General features: G+C 42.6%; 1 protein-coding gene across 2 annotated transcripts; it reads left to right on the plus strand.

Moving 5' to 3' along the window:
• Nucleotides 1–458: 458 nt before the first annotated feature.
• LOC124006014 (zinc finger MYM-type protein 1-like) lies at nucleotides 459–15,124 on the plus strand. 2 transcript variants are annotated; one of them, XM_046315675.1, is made up of 3 exons: nucleotides 459–722; nucleotides 11,778–14,441; nucleotides 14,581–15,124. In XM_046315675.1, exons 2-3 carry the CDS (start codon nucleotides 11,865–11,867, stop codon nucleotides 14,581–14,583), a joined length of 2,580 nt encoding a protein of 859 aa, XP_046171631.1. In that variant the 5' UTR covers nucleotides 459–722; nucleotides 11,778–11,864; the 3' UTR covers nucleotides 14,584–15,124. The 2 variants fall into 2 exon arrangements, with proteins under 2 accessions (XP_046171631.1, XP_046171632.1); XM_046315676.1 differs by lacking the exon at nucleotides 459–722 and adding an exon at nucleotides 10,148–11,436.
• Nucleotides 15,125–15,170: the final 46 nt, after the last annotated feature.

Here is a 15,170-nt window from a genome sequence, read left to right on the forward strand (position 1 = left end):
CAACATTGTTAGTGTGGGAGTCAACCTGTCTGCCTATGGAGAATCAGGACAGTAAATAAAAGGGTATGCTCCATCTTCTTTACAACAGGTGCTTTAGCCTTACAATAACTATCTTCTTGCTATTACAATGACCACAATTCGTCCTTGATTAATAAGATTAGAGTCCAGAACTGGCATAGCGACAAAAAAATTGCTGATACAAAACTGATACTTTTAGCGAAAATTAATATTTATTTAAGAATACACACCAATCAACAGCCTCTATTTGTTTTTGCATATAATCGAGGAGCCATTGTTTGATTGGTCAGGTACCGTGACGTTTTAACTGCAGAAAAGCAAAGCTTGTCTATTATGTTGACAAGATAGTCAAGTGACCGCTCAAGCAATGGAAATGCATGTCCTCCCTCAATGAAGGAAGACAGGCGGGACCATTCTAGCCAATCAGGGGGCAGATAAACTTGGGCACAACAGGCAGTACTAAGTCGTTTTTCTCCTAGCTGCCGCAATGCCACTTGCAACCGTACATTTGTAACAACCTAAACATTACGAAACTTATATTTGATTTTAAAAAGCATCACGGAATTCGACACTCATAGAACTCCATACAACAAAACATTTATCTCGCGGTTAGATTTTAATGAGAGTAAAGCCTCTCGCTTCGCCTCTTCCTCTGTAAGGAAACGCATAATTCTTCCGGAGTAGCGAAACTTTATTTTCTATTCGTGAGTATTTTTTTACGAGAAACAAACTTGTTCCTCTCATGGTTAATATCTTTACAATCAGTATTTGGTGGGTGATATTTAGTCGTCAAGAGTAGTAAAGTCGCTTACATGATATACAATCGAGCTAATCTTGCTAGCTAACGTTAGCCAGGCGAAGAGAGTCCATGTCTGACCCAGAAAGATATGCAACCTAGCTAACTTAACTAACCTCCCAATTATATGGTAAAAATGTATTATGTTTTCAAATGCTCTCTGCATGTTAAACCTGTGATTTGCGACTGTACAGAAACTTGGTGCTACTGTCTTTGATAGTAGTATGTCAAGGAGTCCTAATACCAATAGAACCTAGCGGTCAAACTGGGTAATAGTTCAAATCGTTTTTCCACCATACATTTTTCCCACTGGGAATTGAAGAAACACTTAAAATAAGGGCTGTGTTTCGTGGAAGCTTACCCTGGTATGACGTTTTGATAAATATGTAAATCTATTTTGGACAAGGTGACCTTTATCAAGATATTCAGCTCTATTTACTATCAGATCCAAAAATGGCTAATTAGAGTCCAAGTAGATATGCAAGACTACACATTTAATTTTGGAGGGGGTAAATATAGGTGAATATATTGGTAAAAGTCACCTTGTCCAAGAGAGATTCACATGGTTATCAAAACGTCACGCCAGGGTTAACCTACACGAAACAAAGCCTATATATGAATTTTCTAAAATCCCCAATGGGGAAAAATGTATGGTGGAAAAACGATTGGAACCATTTCCTTGTTTGACTGCTAGGTTTTATGGGTATTATGACTCGTACTGTGATGATAATGTTGTGCAATTAAGGTATGTCGAAAACAAAACCATAAGTCTGTTTACTAAGGCAGAATTGTGTTTCCACCAGCCTAGTATTTTGTTTACTCTGTAGTATCTACAGTTGAAGTCAGAAGTTTACATACACCTTGTAAGCCAAATACATTTAAACTCAGTTTTTCACAATTCCTGACATTTAATCCTAGTAAAAATTCCCTGTCATAGGTCAGTTATGATCACCACTTTATTTTAAGAATGTGAAATGTCAGAATAATAGTAGAGCAAATTATTTCTTTCATCTTTCTTTTCTTTCATCACATTCCCAGTGGGTCAGAAGTTTATATACACTCAGTTAGTATTTGGTAGCATTGCCTTTACATTGTTTAACTTTGGTCAAACTTTTCGGGTGGCCTTCCACAAGCTTCCCACAATAAGTTGGGTGAATTTTGTCCCATTCCTCCTGACCGAGCTGGTGTAACTGAGTCAGGTTTATAAGGTCTCCTTGCTTGCACACACTTTTTCAGTTCTGCCCACAGATTTTCTATAGGATTGAGGTCAGGGCTTTGTGATGGCCACTCCAATACCTTGACTTTGTTGTCCTTAAGCCATTTTGCCACAACTTTGGAAGTATGCTTGGGGTCATTGTCCATTTGGAAGACCCATTTGCGACCGAGCTTTAACTTCCTGACTGATGTCTTGAGATGTTGCTTCAATATATCCACACAATTTTCCTCCCTCATGATGCCATCTCATTTGTGAAGTGCACTAGTTCCTACTGCAGCAAAGCACCCCCATTATTGCCAAACAGTTCTATTTTTGTTACATCAGACCAGAGGACATTTCTCCAAAAAGTACAATCTTTCTAATCCCCATGTGCAGTTGCAATCCGTAGTCTGGCTTTTTTTATGGCGGTTTTGGAGCATTGGCTCCTTCCTTGCTCAGTGGCCTTTCAGGTTATGTCGATATTGGACTCATTTTACTGTGGATGTAGATACTTTTGTACCTGTTCCTCCAGCATCTTCAAATCAAAGTTTATTTGTCATGTGCACCGAATACAACAGGTGTTAGACCTTACAGTGAAATGCTTACTTACAGGCTCTAACCAACAGTGCAAAAAAGGTATTAGGTGAACAATAGGTAAGTAAAGAAATAAAACAACAGTAAAAAGACAGGCTATATACAGTAGCGAGGCTATATACAGACACTGGTTAGTCAGGCTGATTGAGGTAGTATATACATATAGATATGGTGAGTAGCATCAGTGTAAAAGAGGGGTTGGGGGGCACACAATGCAAGTAGTCCGGGTGGCCATTTGATTAACTGTTCAGGAGTCTTATGGCTTGGGGGTAAAAACGTTTGAGAATTCCTTTTGTCCTAGACTTGGTACTCCAGTACCACTTGCCATGTAGTAGTAGAGAGAACAGGCTGTATATGACTGGGGTGTCTGGGGTCTTTGACAATTTCTAGGGCCTTCCTCTGACACCCCCTGGTGTAGAGGTCCTAGATGGAAGGCAGCTTAGCCCCAGTGATGTACTGGGCCGTACGCACTACCCTCTGTAGTGCCTTGCTGTCAGAGACTGAGCATTTGCCGTACCAGACAGTGAATCAACTCTCGATGTTGCAGCTGTAGAACCTTTTGAGGATCTCAGGACCCATGCCAAATATTTGTAGTTTCCCGAGGGGGAATAGACATTGTCGTGCCCCCTTCACGACTGTCTTGGTGTGTTTGGACCATTCTAGTTTGTTGTTGATGTGGACACCAAGGAACTTGAAGCTCTCAACCTGCTCCACTACAGCCCTGTCGATGAGAATGGGGACATGCTCGGTCCTCCTCTTCCTGTAGTCCACAATCATCACCTTAGTCTTGGTTACGTTGAGGGATAGGTTGTTATACTGGCACCACCCAGCCAGGTCTCAGACCTCCCTATAGGCTGTCTCGTCGTTGTCTGTGATCAGGCCTACAACTGTTGTGTCATCTGAAAACTTAATGATGGTGTTGGAGTCATGCCTGGCCACGCAATCGTGGGTGAACAGGGAGTACAGGAGGGGACTGAGCACGCACCCCTGGAGAGCTCCAGTTTTGAGGATCAGCATGGCAGATGTGTTGCTACCTACCCTCACCACCTGGGGGTGGCCCGTCAGGAAGTCCAGGATCCAGTTGCAGAGGGAGGTGTTTAGTCCCAGGATCCTTAGTTTAGTGATGAGCTTTGAAGGTACTATGGTGTTGAATGCTGAGCTGTAGTCAATGAATAGCATTCTCACATAAGTGTTCCTTTTGTCCTGGTGGGAAAGGGCAGTGTGGAGTGCAATAGAGAGCATCATCTGTGGATCTGTTTGGGCGGTATGCAAACTGGAGTGGGTCTAGGGTTTCTGGGATAATGGTGTTGATGTGAGCCATTACCAACCTTTCAAAGCACTCCATGGCTACGGATGTGAGTGCTACGGGTTTGTAGTCATTTAGGCAGGTTGCCTATGTGTTCTTTGGCACATGGACTATGGTAGTCTGCTTGAAGCATGTTGGTATTACAGACTCAATCAGGGACATGTTGAAAATGTAAGTGAAGACACCTGCCAGTTGGTCAGCACATGCACAGAGCACACGTCCTGGTAATCTGTCTGGCCCCGCAGCCTTGTGTATGTTGACCTGTTTAAAGGTGTTACTCACGTCGGCTATGGAGAGCGTGGTCACACAGTCGTCAGGAACAGCTGATGCTCTCATGCATGCCTCAGTGTTGCTTGCCTTGAAACAAGCATAGAAGTGATTTAGCTCATCTGGTAGGCTTGTGTCACTGGGCAACTCGCGTCTGTACTTCCCTTTTGTAGTATGCAATAGTTTGCAGGCCCTGCCACACAAGATGAGCGTCGGAGCCGGTGTAGTACGATACAATCTTAGCCCTGTATTGATGCTTTGCCCATTTGATGGTTTGTCGCAGGGTATAGTAGGATTTCTTGTAAGCTTCCAGGTTAGAGTCCCACACCTTGAAAGCGGCAGCTCTACCCTTTAGCTCAGTGTGAATGTTGCCTGTTATCCATGGCTTCTGGTTGGGGTATGTACAGTGAGGGGGGTGAAAGTATTTGATCCCCTGCTGATTTTGTATGTTTGCCCACTGACACCTGTCCACAGAAGCAATCAATCAATCAGATTCCAAACTCTCCACCATGGTCAAGACCAAAGCGCTCTCCAATGATGTCAGGGACAAGATTGTAGACCTACACAAGGCCGGAATGGGCTACAAGACCATCACCAAGCAGCTTGGTGAGAAGGTGACAACAGTTGGTGCGATTGTTCGCAAATGGAAGAAACACAAAACTGTCAATCTCCCTCGGCCCGGGGCTCCATATGCAATATCTCACCCCATGGAGTTGCAATGATCATGAGAACGGTAAGGAATCAGCCCAGAACTACACGGGAGGATCTTGTCAATGATCTCAAGGCAGCTGGGACCATAGTCACCAAGAAAACAATTGGTAACACACTACGCCGTGAAGGACTGAAATCCTGCAAAGCCCCCAAGGTCACCCTGCTCAAGAAAGCATATATACATGCCCGTCTGAAGTTTGCCAATGAACATCTGAATGATTCAGAAGACAACTGGGTGAAAGTGTGGTCAGATGAGACCAAAATGGAGCTCTTTGGCATCAACTCAACTCGCCGTGTTTGGAGGAGGTGGAATGCTGCCTATGACCCAAGAACACCATCCCCACCGTCAAACATGGAGGTGGAAACATTATGATTTGGGGTTGTTTTTCTGCTAAAGGAACTGGACAACTTCACCGCATCAAAGGGATGATGGACAGGGCCATGTACCATCAAATCTTGGGTGAGAACTCCTTCCCTCAGCCAGAGCATTGAAAATGGGTCGTGGATGGGTATTCCAGCATGACAATGACCCAAAACACATGGCCAAGGCGACAAAGGAGTGGCTCAAGAAGAAGCACATTAAGGTCCTGGAGTGGCCTAGCCAGTCTCCAGACCTTAATCCCATAGAAAATCTGTGGAGGGAGCTGAAGGTTCGAGTTGCCAAACGTCAGCCTCAACCTTAATGACTTGGAGAAGATCCCTCCTGAGATGTGTGCAAACCTGGTGGCCAACTAAAAGAAATGTCTGACTTCTGCGATTGCCAACAAGGGTTTTGCCTCCAAGTACTAAGTCAGGTTCTGCAGAGGGGTCAAATACAGTGGGGCAAAAAGTATTTAGTCAGCCACCAATTGTGCAAGTTCTCCCACTTAAAATGATGAGAGGCCTGTAATTTTAATCATAGGTACACTTCAACTATGACAGACAAAATGAGGAAAACTCCAGAAAATCACATTGTATGATTTGTTTTATTAATTTATTTGCAAATTATGGTGGAAAATAAGTATTTGGTCATCTACAAACAAGCAAGATTTCTGGCTCTCACAGACCTGTAGCTTCTTCTTTAAGAGGCTCCTCTGTCCTCCACTCGTTACCTGTATTAATGGCACCTATTTGAACTTGTTATCAGTATAAAAGAGACCTGTCCACAACCTCAAACAGTCACACTCCAAATTCCACTATGGCCAAGACCAAAGAGTTGTCAAAAGACACCAGAAACAAAATAGACCTGCAACAGGCTGGGAAGACTGAATCTGCAATAGGTAAGCAGCTTGGTTTGAAGAAATCAACTGTGGGAGCAATTATTAGGAAATGGAAGACATACAAGACCACTGATAATCTCCCTCGATCTGGGGCTCCATGCAAGATCTCACCCCGTGGGGTCAAAATGATCACAAGAACGGTGAGCAAAAATCCCAGAACCACACGGGGGGACCTAGTGAATGACCTGCAGAGAGCTGGGACCAAAGAAACAAAGCCTACCATCAGTAACACACTACGCCGCCAGGGACTCAAATCCTGCAGTGCCAGACGTGTCCCCCTGCTTAAGCCAGTACATGTCCAGGCCCGTCTGAAGTTTGCTAGAGAGCATTTGGATGATCCAGAAGAAGATTGGGAGAATGTAATCTGGTCAGATGAAACCAAAATATAACTTTTTGGTAAAAACTCAGCTCGTCGTGTTTGGAGGACAAAGAATGCTGAGTTGCATTCAAAGAACACCATATCTACTGTGAAGCATGGGGGTGGAAACATCATGCTTTGGGGCTGTTTTTTTTAAAGGGACCAGGACGACTGATCCGTGTAAAGGAAAGAATGAATGGGGCTATGTAGTGAGATTTTGAATGAAAACCTCCTTCCATCAGCAAGGGCATTGAAGATGAAACGTGGCTGGGTCTTTCAGCATGACAATGATCCCAAACACACCGCCCGGGCAACGAAGGAGTGGCCTAGCCAGTCTCCAGATCTCAACCCCATAGAAAATCTTTGGAGGGAGTTGAAAGTCTGTGTTGCCCAGCAACAGCCCCAAAACATCACTGCTCTAGAGGAGATCTGCATGGAGCAATGGGCCAAAATACCAGCAACCGTGTGTGAAAACCTTGTGAAGACTTACAGAAAACGTTTGACCTCTTGTCATTGCCAACAAAGGGTATATAACAAAGTATTGAGGTAAACTTTGGTTATTGACCAAATACTTATTTTCCACCATAATTTGCAAATAAATTCATTAAAAATCCTACAATGTGATTTTCTGGATTTTTTTTTTCATTTTGTCCGTCATAGTTGAAGTGTCCCTATGATGAAAATGACAGGCCTCATCTTTTTAAGTGGGAGAACTTGCACAATTGGTGACTGACTAAATACTTTTTTGCCCCACTGTACTTATTTCCCTCATTAAAATGCAAATCAATTTTTGACGTGTTTTTCTGGATTGTTTTGTTATTCTGTCTCTCACTGTTAAAATAAACCATTTAAAATTATAGACTGATCATTTCTTTGTCAGTGGTCAAACGTACATAGTCAGCAGGGATCAAATACTTTTTTCCTTCACTGTACGTACAGTCACTGTGGGGACGACGTCCTCGATTGACTTATTGATAAAGCCAGTGACTGATGTGTACTCCTCAATGCCATTGGAAGAATCCCGGAACATGTTCCATTCTGTGATAGCAAAACAGTCCTGTAGTTTAGCATCTGCTTCGTCTGACAATTTTGTAATAGACCAAGTCACTGGTGCTTCCTGCTTTAATTTCTGCTTGTAAGCAGGAATTAGGCGGATAGAGTTGTGGTCGGATTTACCAAATGGAGGGCGAGGGAGAGCTTTGTACGCGTCTCTGTGTGTGGCGTACAGGTGATCTAGAATTCTTTCCCCTCTGGATGCACCTTTAACATGATGATAGAAATTTGGTAGAACTGATTTGTTTCCCTGCATTAAAGTCCCCAGCCACCAGGAGCACCGCCTCTGGGTGAGCAGTTTCCTTTTTGCTTATTTCCTTATACAGCTGACTGAGTGCGGTCTTAGTGCCAGCATCTGTCTGTGGTGGTAAATAAACAGCCATGAAGAGTAGAGCTGAAAACTCTAGGCAACTAGTGTGGCCTGCAATTTATCACAATATACTCTACTTTAGGTGAGAGAAATCTAGATACTTCCTTAGATTTTGTGCACCAGCTGTTATTTACAAACAGGATATTACAGTTTTTGACAGAACGGGTCTCCTTCCTGAGCGGTGTGACAACTGCGTGGTCCCATGGTGTTTATACTTGCGTACTATTGTTTGTTCAGATGAACGTAGTGCCTTCAGGCGTTTGGAAATTGCTCCCAAGGACGAACCAGACTTGTGGAGGTCCACCATTTTTTTTCTGAGGTCTTGGCTGATTTCTTTTGATTTTCCCATGATGTCAAGCAAAGAGGCACTGAGTTTGAAGGTAGGCCTTGAAATACATCAAATGAAATACTCAAATGATGTCAATGAACTTTTCAGGAGCTTCTAAAGCCATGACATAATTTTCTGGAATTTTCCAAGTTGTTTAAAGGCACAGTCAACTTAGTGTATGTAAACTTCTGACCCACTGGAATTGTTATACAGTGAATTATAAGTGAAATGATCTGTCTGTAAAAAATTGTTTGAAAAGTTACTTGTGTCCGACTTGCCAAATCTATAGTTTACCACAAGAAATTTGTGGAGTGGTTGAAAAACAAGATTTAATGACTCCAACCTAAGTGTATGTAAACTTCTGACTTCAACTGTATCTTGCTAGCCCTTGACCATGATTAGGCCTTGTGTTTTAGGTTATTGTCCCGCTGAAAGATACATTTGGCTACTGATGTCTGTTAGAAAGCAGTCTGAACCAGGTTCTCCTCTAGGATTTTGCCTGTGCTTATAGCTGTATTATGTTTATAATCCCCCAAAAACTCCCTACTCCTTGCAGATGACAAGCATGCCCATAACATGAGCAGCCACCACCATGCTTGAAAATATGAGGAGTGGTACTCAGCGATGTTGGATATGTCCCAAACATAAACTCAGGAGAAAAAAAACATCCTCTCACTGTCAACTGTGTTTATTTCAGCGAACTTAACATGTGTAAATATTTGTATGAACATAAGATTCAACAACTGAGACATAAACAGAACACGTGCCACAGACATGTGACTAACAGAAATTGAGTAATGTGTCCCTGAACAAAGTGGAGGGTCAAAATCAAAAGTAAGTCAGTATCTGGTGTGGACACCAACTGCATTAAGTACTGCAATGCATCTCCTCATGGACTGCACCAAATTTGCCAGTTCTTGCTGTGAGATGTTACCCCACTCTTCCACCAAGGCACCTGCAGGTTCCCTGACATTTCTGGGGGGAATGGCCCTAGGCCTCACTCCAATCCAACAGGTCCCAGAAGTGCTCAATGGGATTGAGATCCAGGCTCTTCGCTGGCCATGGCAGAACACTGACATTCATGTCTTGCAGGAAATCACGCACAGAACGAGCAGTGTGGCTGGTGTCATTGTCATGCTGGAGGGTCAAATTAGGATGAGCCTGCGGGAAGGGTACCACATGAGGGAGGAGGATTTCTTCCCTGTAACGCACAGCATTGAGATAGCCTGCAATGACAACAGGCTTATGCTGTGACACACCATGACGGACCCTCCACTTCCTAATCGATCCCGCTCCAGAGTACAGGCCTCAGCGTAACGCTCATTCCTTTGACGATAAATGCAAATCCGACCATCACCCCTGGTGAGACAAAACCGTGACTCGTCAGTGAAGAGCACATTTTTCCAGTCCTGTCTGGTCCAGTGAAGGTGATGTCTGGTGAGGACCTGCCTTACAACAGGCCTACAAGCCCTCAGTCCAGCCTCTCTCAGGCTATAGTGGACAATCTGAGCCCTGATGGAGGGATTGTGTGTTCCTGGTGTAACTCGGGCAGTTGTTGTTGCCATCCTGTATCTGTCCCCCAGGTGTGATGTTCGGATGTACGGATCCTGTGCAGGTGTTGTTATACGTGGTCTGCCACTGCGAGGACGTTCAGCTGCCCGTCCTGTCTCCCTGTTGCTCTGTCTTAGGCGTCTCACAGTACGGACATGGCAATTTATTGCCCTGGCAACATCTGCAGTCCTCATGACTCCTTGCAGAATGCCTAAGGCACGTTCACGCAGATGAGCAGGGACCCTGGGCATCTTTTTTTTGGTGTTTATCAGAGTCAGTAGAAAGGCCTCTTTAGTGTCCTAAGTTTTCATAACTGTGACCTTAATTGCCTACCGTCTGTAAGCTGTTAGTGTCTTAACGACCGTTCCACAGGTTCATTAATTGTTTATGGTTAATTTAAAAAGCATGGGAATCAGTGTTTAGAAACCTTTACAATGAAGATCTGTGAATTTATTTGGATTTTTACGAATTATCTTTGAAAGACAGGGTCCTGAAAAAAGGATGTTTTTTTTATAATGCTTTCTATTCAGGACAAAAAGTATATTTCTTTGTCATATTTTTTGCAGTATTACTTAAGTATTAATTGCAAACAGGGTGCATGTTTTGGAATATTTTTAATCTGTACAGGCTTCATTCCTTTCACTCCGTCATTTAGGTTAGTATTGTGGAGTAACCACAATGTTGTTATCCATCCATTAAACTTAGCAGCTGTTTTAAAGTCATTTGCCTCATGGTGAAATCCCTGAGCACCTTCCTTCCTCTCTGGCAACTGAGTTTGAAAGGACACCTGAATCTTTGTATTGATACACCTTCCAAAGCCTAATTAATAACTTCACCATGCTCAAAGGGATATTCAGCATCTGCTTTTTTTATTTGTTTATTTTTATTTTTTTACACCTACCAATTGGTGCCCTTCTTTGCGAGGCATTGGAAAACCTTGCTGGTCGTTGTGGTTGAATCTGTGCTTGAAATTCATTACTCGATTGAGGGACCTTACAGACAACTGTATGTGTGGGGTACAGAGATGGAGTAGTTATTAATTACTATTATTGAACACGGAATGAGTCCATGCAACTTATGTGATTTGTTAAGCATATTTTCACTCTTAAACTTATTTAGGCTCGCAATAACAAAAGGGGTTGAATATTTATTGACTCAAGACATTTCAGCTTTTTTTAAATTAATCATTTAAATCTACAAAACAAAATCCACTTTGACATTATGGGGTAGTGTGTGAGATTGTGTCAATCTCAATTGAATCAATAAAAAATGTAGTCTGTAACACAACAAAATGTGGCATAGGTAAAGGAGTGTGAGTACTTTCTGAATGCACTGTATATGACTCTGCATTACACAAAAATAGTCATTTGACTAAAGAGTCTTCTGTAGTGGGTAGTTTTTGTTAAGATTAGTGATGCTCGGCCTGAACATTTTGACACGCATCACTTGCGGTACGGTTTTGGAAGCATAAGGACCTTATCTTTCATATTGGCGAGAAATAATTTTGAAAAAACAGGTTAAATTGATACACACCTTTTTTATAGGGTTAGGGTTCCCCACACGGCCTTATTTCCATGTTACAGCGCTTGTTTACGAAAGACAGTCGACTACCTGTGCTAATTAGCTTACAGTAAGTGTATATTTTGCATTTGTGAAATTATTTTGATGTGAGATGAAAGTAGAGGGATTTATGTTTCTAGAACCGTACTGCAATTTAAGAATCAATTCACATTTATGAGTATTTTTAAACAACATGTAAGGTCCATCGACTAAAGAGTAACGTTGCTAGCTAATCCATGGGTGAATAAATAGCTATGTAAAAATGCATGTTGTAACCAAGTGCTCTCCTTAGTATGTACCAGCCTGTTTGTTTTACTTTGTGGTGTTGGATAAGATGATTGTCATGCTGATTCCTAACCTGGTGTCTCTGCAAGGGTGATTTTTATTCAAATCAAGTCTTTTTTTCCACAGAATGCAAATGAAGAGGAAGGTGTAGACAATAACCAATCGACAAGATTAAGATCAAACCTGGGAAAAAGCAACGGCAATAAAACCAAGATGACTAGAAGTCATCGTGACCACATCAAAACGGATTGTGAAACACAGTCAGATGATGTTGACTCCAGTAGAGAAGATTCAGACATTGGCCAAGCCCACTCTCTCAGCAGTAATGGGTTTACTTTCAATATCATCCAAATCAAAGAGGAGGAAACAGACTTTGACGTGCATGAAACAAGTGAGGAACATAACGGAATCAGATCAAATTGCCACTTGGATTCTAGAGCACTCCACCAGGATTCTTTAACCATCAAAACAAAGACTGAAACAGATTCTGTTTACATTAGCCAGGGAACGACAGAAATTAAGACTGAGCATGATTCTGAAATCAGAGTGGTTAAGACAGAAACTCTAGTGCACGCCCCCTCACACAGCTGCCCCCACTGCAGTTGCATGTTCCACACACCACAACAGCTACTTGTCCACACCTGCCAGGTTGCGAATTCTGACAACATTGTTGATTTTTTGTTGAAGACCCCGTTTCATTCTTTGGAGTCCACAGAAAAGGTGCGAATTAAAACAGAGGGTCGACCTCTGCCTGAAATCAAGTACATAAGGAAGGATGACAAAGTGAGGAGGGCGTTCAATACCAACTGGTATAAAAAGTATCAATGGCTAACAGGTAGTCTTTCATCAAGCCGCTTGTATTGCTGGCCTTGTCTGCTCTTTGGAACGTTTGAGCCTTGGGCTAAAGGGGGGTTCAGTGACCTGAAGAACATTGACCGTTCAGCTAAACGGCATGACGAAAGCCGGGAGCATCTCAACTCCTACGCGAAACTCAAGCTTTTGGGACAGCCGAGTCATTGTACCAATCACTCACTCAATGAAGGCCTGCGTATTCAAGCTGCGCAACACAACGAAAAGGTCAGAAGAAACAGGGATGTTCTCAAACGCCTCATTGATAGCATTGCATTCTTAGGCATGCAAGAGTTGGCTTTTAGAGGGCACGATGAGACGGAAAGTTCCGCTAACAAAGGCAACTTCAGGGAATTGGCAGAGGTAATCGCGCGGTATGATGCTTTACTTGCTCAGCATATGGAATCTTCAACTGTGTTCACTGGAATGTCGAGAACTATTCAGAATGACTTGATAACTGCTATCGCATCATCAATTAGAAGTGAGATTAAAAGCGAGGTTGACGCTGCTCCATTTTTCTCATGGCAAATGGATGAAACTACAGACCATTCGCAGTTGTCTGTCATTGTCAGGTATGTGGATGATCGGGGGTGTGTTCAGGAGCGTTTCTTGGGCTACTTTGATGTGTCAGCTGGGCGAGATGCACAGTCTGTGTTTGATCTAGTGAATTCGGAGATGTCAGAGTTTAACTTTGTGGAGAAACTAGTCGCTCAAGCATATGATGGCGCTGCTGTAATGGCTTCTGATTTAAATGGTCTGCAAGCAAAAGTAAGAGCTGTAGCGCCGAGCGCTACCTTTGTGCATTGCTATGCACATCCCCTCAACTCCGTATTAAGCCAGAGCGTGAAGTTTATGCCCAAGACCAAGGTTTTCTTTGCCACACTGGGTGGCTTCGCAACTTTTTTTTGTAAGTCCACCAATAGAATGCTGCTAGAAAAGGCCGCTTGTGCAAGTTTGCCAAAAAACACACCAACACATTGGAATTTCACGTCCAGAGCCGTTAACACAGTGGCAAAAAACTTTGAGCATCTGTTGGACACATTCACAAGTATCACAGAGCATCCTAACATGGATGATGACACGATTTTCGATGCAAATGGGTTCAAGACACAGCTGGAAGATTTTCATTTTATTTTTTTACTTCTCACCTTTGAATATATATTTGCTTGCACAGATGTGGTTTTTGACAGTGTGCAACAGAATGCCATGGATGTAGAATTTTGTAAGAGGAGGATTGAGAATCTTTTACTCAAGATAGAGGAGCACAAATCTGAAGAAGAATTTAGTGCTATATATCAGAAGGCTTCGAACATGACAGATGATCCAGAGTTGATGCACAGAAGGAAGCGGAGGCAGGGCACTCAGGATGTACTGCGGACGTACAAATCACTGTATGATTCAATCCATGACAACATCAAGACACAAATAGCACAGAGGTTCCAAAGCCTGGACAGCAGGAGATACATGGAGTTGTTAGATGATGAGAAATTTGAGTCATTCCGGAGTGAATTCCCTGCAAATGCAATGGAAAGCCTGTCCCAGAGCTATGGATGTTTTTTTAACATGGAAAAACTGAAAAATGAGCTGCAAGTGTTCTACTGTGGTGAGGAGCTTCAAGGGAACAGTCGGAAACTGTGTGACAGAATCTTGCATTTCAAGGGGTGTGGATTGAATGAAGTGATGCCTGAGGTGTACCGGCTCATGTGCCTAGTTGCAACTATAGGGGCAACGTCAGCGGGCGTGGAGAGCAGATTCTCTCGTCTGAAGAGGCTGAAAAGCTACACAAAGAACACTATGGGACAAGAGCGACTCAAGAACCTGGCAATCCTATCCATAGAAAGGAGAATTCTTAAATCATTGCAGAAGAATCCTCACTGGTATGAGAGGGTCATTGACCAGTTTGCCAACCAGACTATGAGAAGAATGGACTTTATATTCAAGGTAATATTAATTTAAACATTTTTTTTAATTGTGCTCTTTTTTTATTGCATCCATATGTGTAATAGATTGTATATTTATGTAAATAGTTTTGGGGTTTTTTTCGGCCCAACTGTGTTTTGAATTGGTTTGCTTCCAACAGTGATTGAGACCGGATGGTGGAAACTCCCTGAACTACTGAGATGGAGTAAAAGGTCCCATGATGCCAGTAATGTATTAAAAGCAGCGTGTGCACATGTCCACATCCTCTCATACTTCCTCTGGAGACCTCAACCCTTCTCATGCACTGCAGTCAGCGTTGACTAAAGCTGTCAATGTCATCGAAAGATATCAAACAAACTGACCGCTGCTGCTGCTACTAAAGAACATTCAAACGTAAACTATTTTGCTGAATGCCTATTTTCCTTTTCTAGTTTGTATGCCTTTTGGACCCTGCACCCAAAGACTTATTTGAACTGTTGAGTTGAGCATGGTTCTTGATTTTGTGTTGTGTTGTATTTTATAGTTATTATGGATCCCCATTAGCTACTCTTCCTGGAGTCCAGCAAAATTAAGGCAGTTATAACATTTTTGTAGTTGATTAACAAGGGAAAAGTGATGCACAGATGATGGTTGTATATGCCTGACTTACTGCCAGGGGATGACAAAAGTGACAATGATTGCTGTGAATAAAGTATGTGAAAGAGGACATGTTTGGTAATTGCACATTAGACATGACTTTAAAATCAATTA

This window comes from Oncorhynchus gorbuscha, linkage group LG19 (genome assembly GCF_021184085.1).
Source record: "Oncorhynchus gorbuscha isolate QuinsamMale2020 ecotype Even-year linkage group LG19, OgorEven_v1.0, whole genome shotgun sequence".
NCBI lineage: Eukaryota > Metazoa > Chordata > Actinopteri > Salmoniformes > Salmonidae > Oncorhynchus > Oncorhynchus gorbuscha.

Bases quoted from the DNA above. Each gene is read 5' to 3' on its own strand.
- LOC124006014 (XM_046315675.1), top strand. From the start codon at position 11,865: ATGACTAGAAGTCATCGTGACCACATCAAAACGGATTGTGAAACACAG.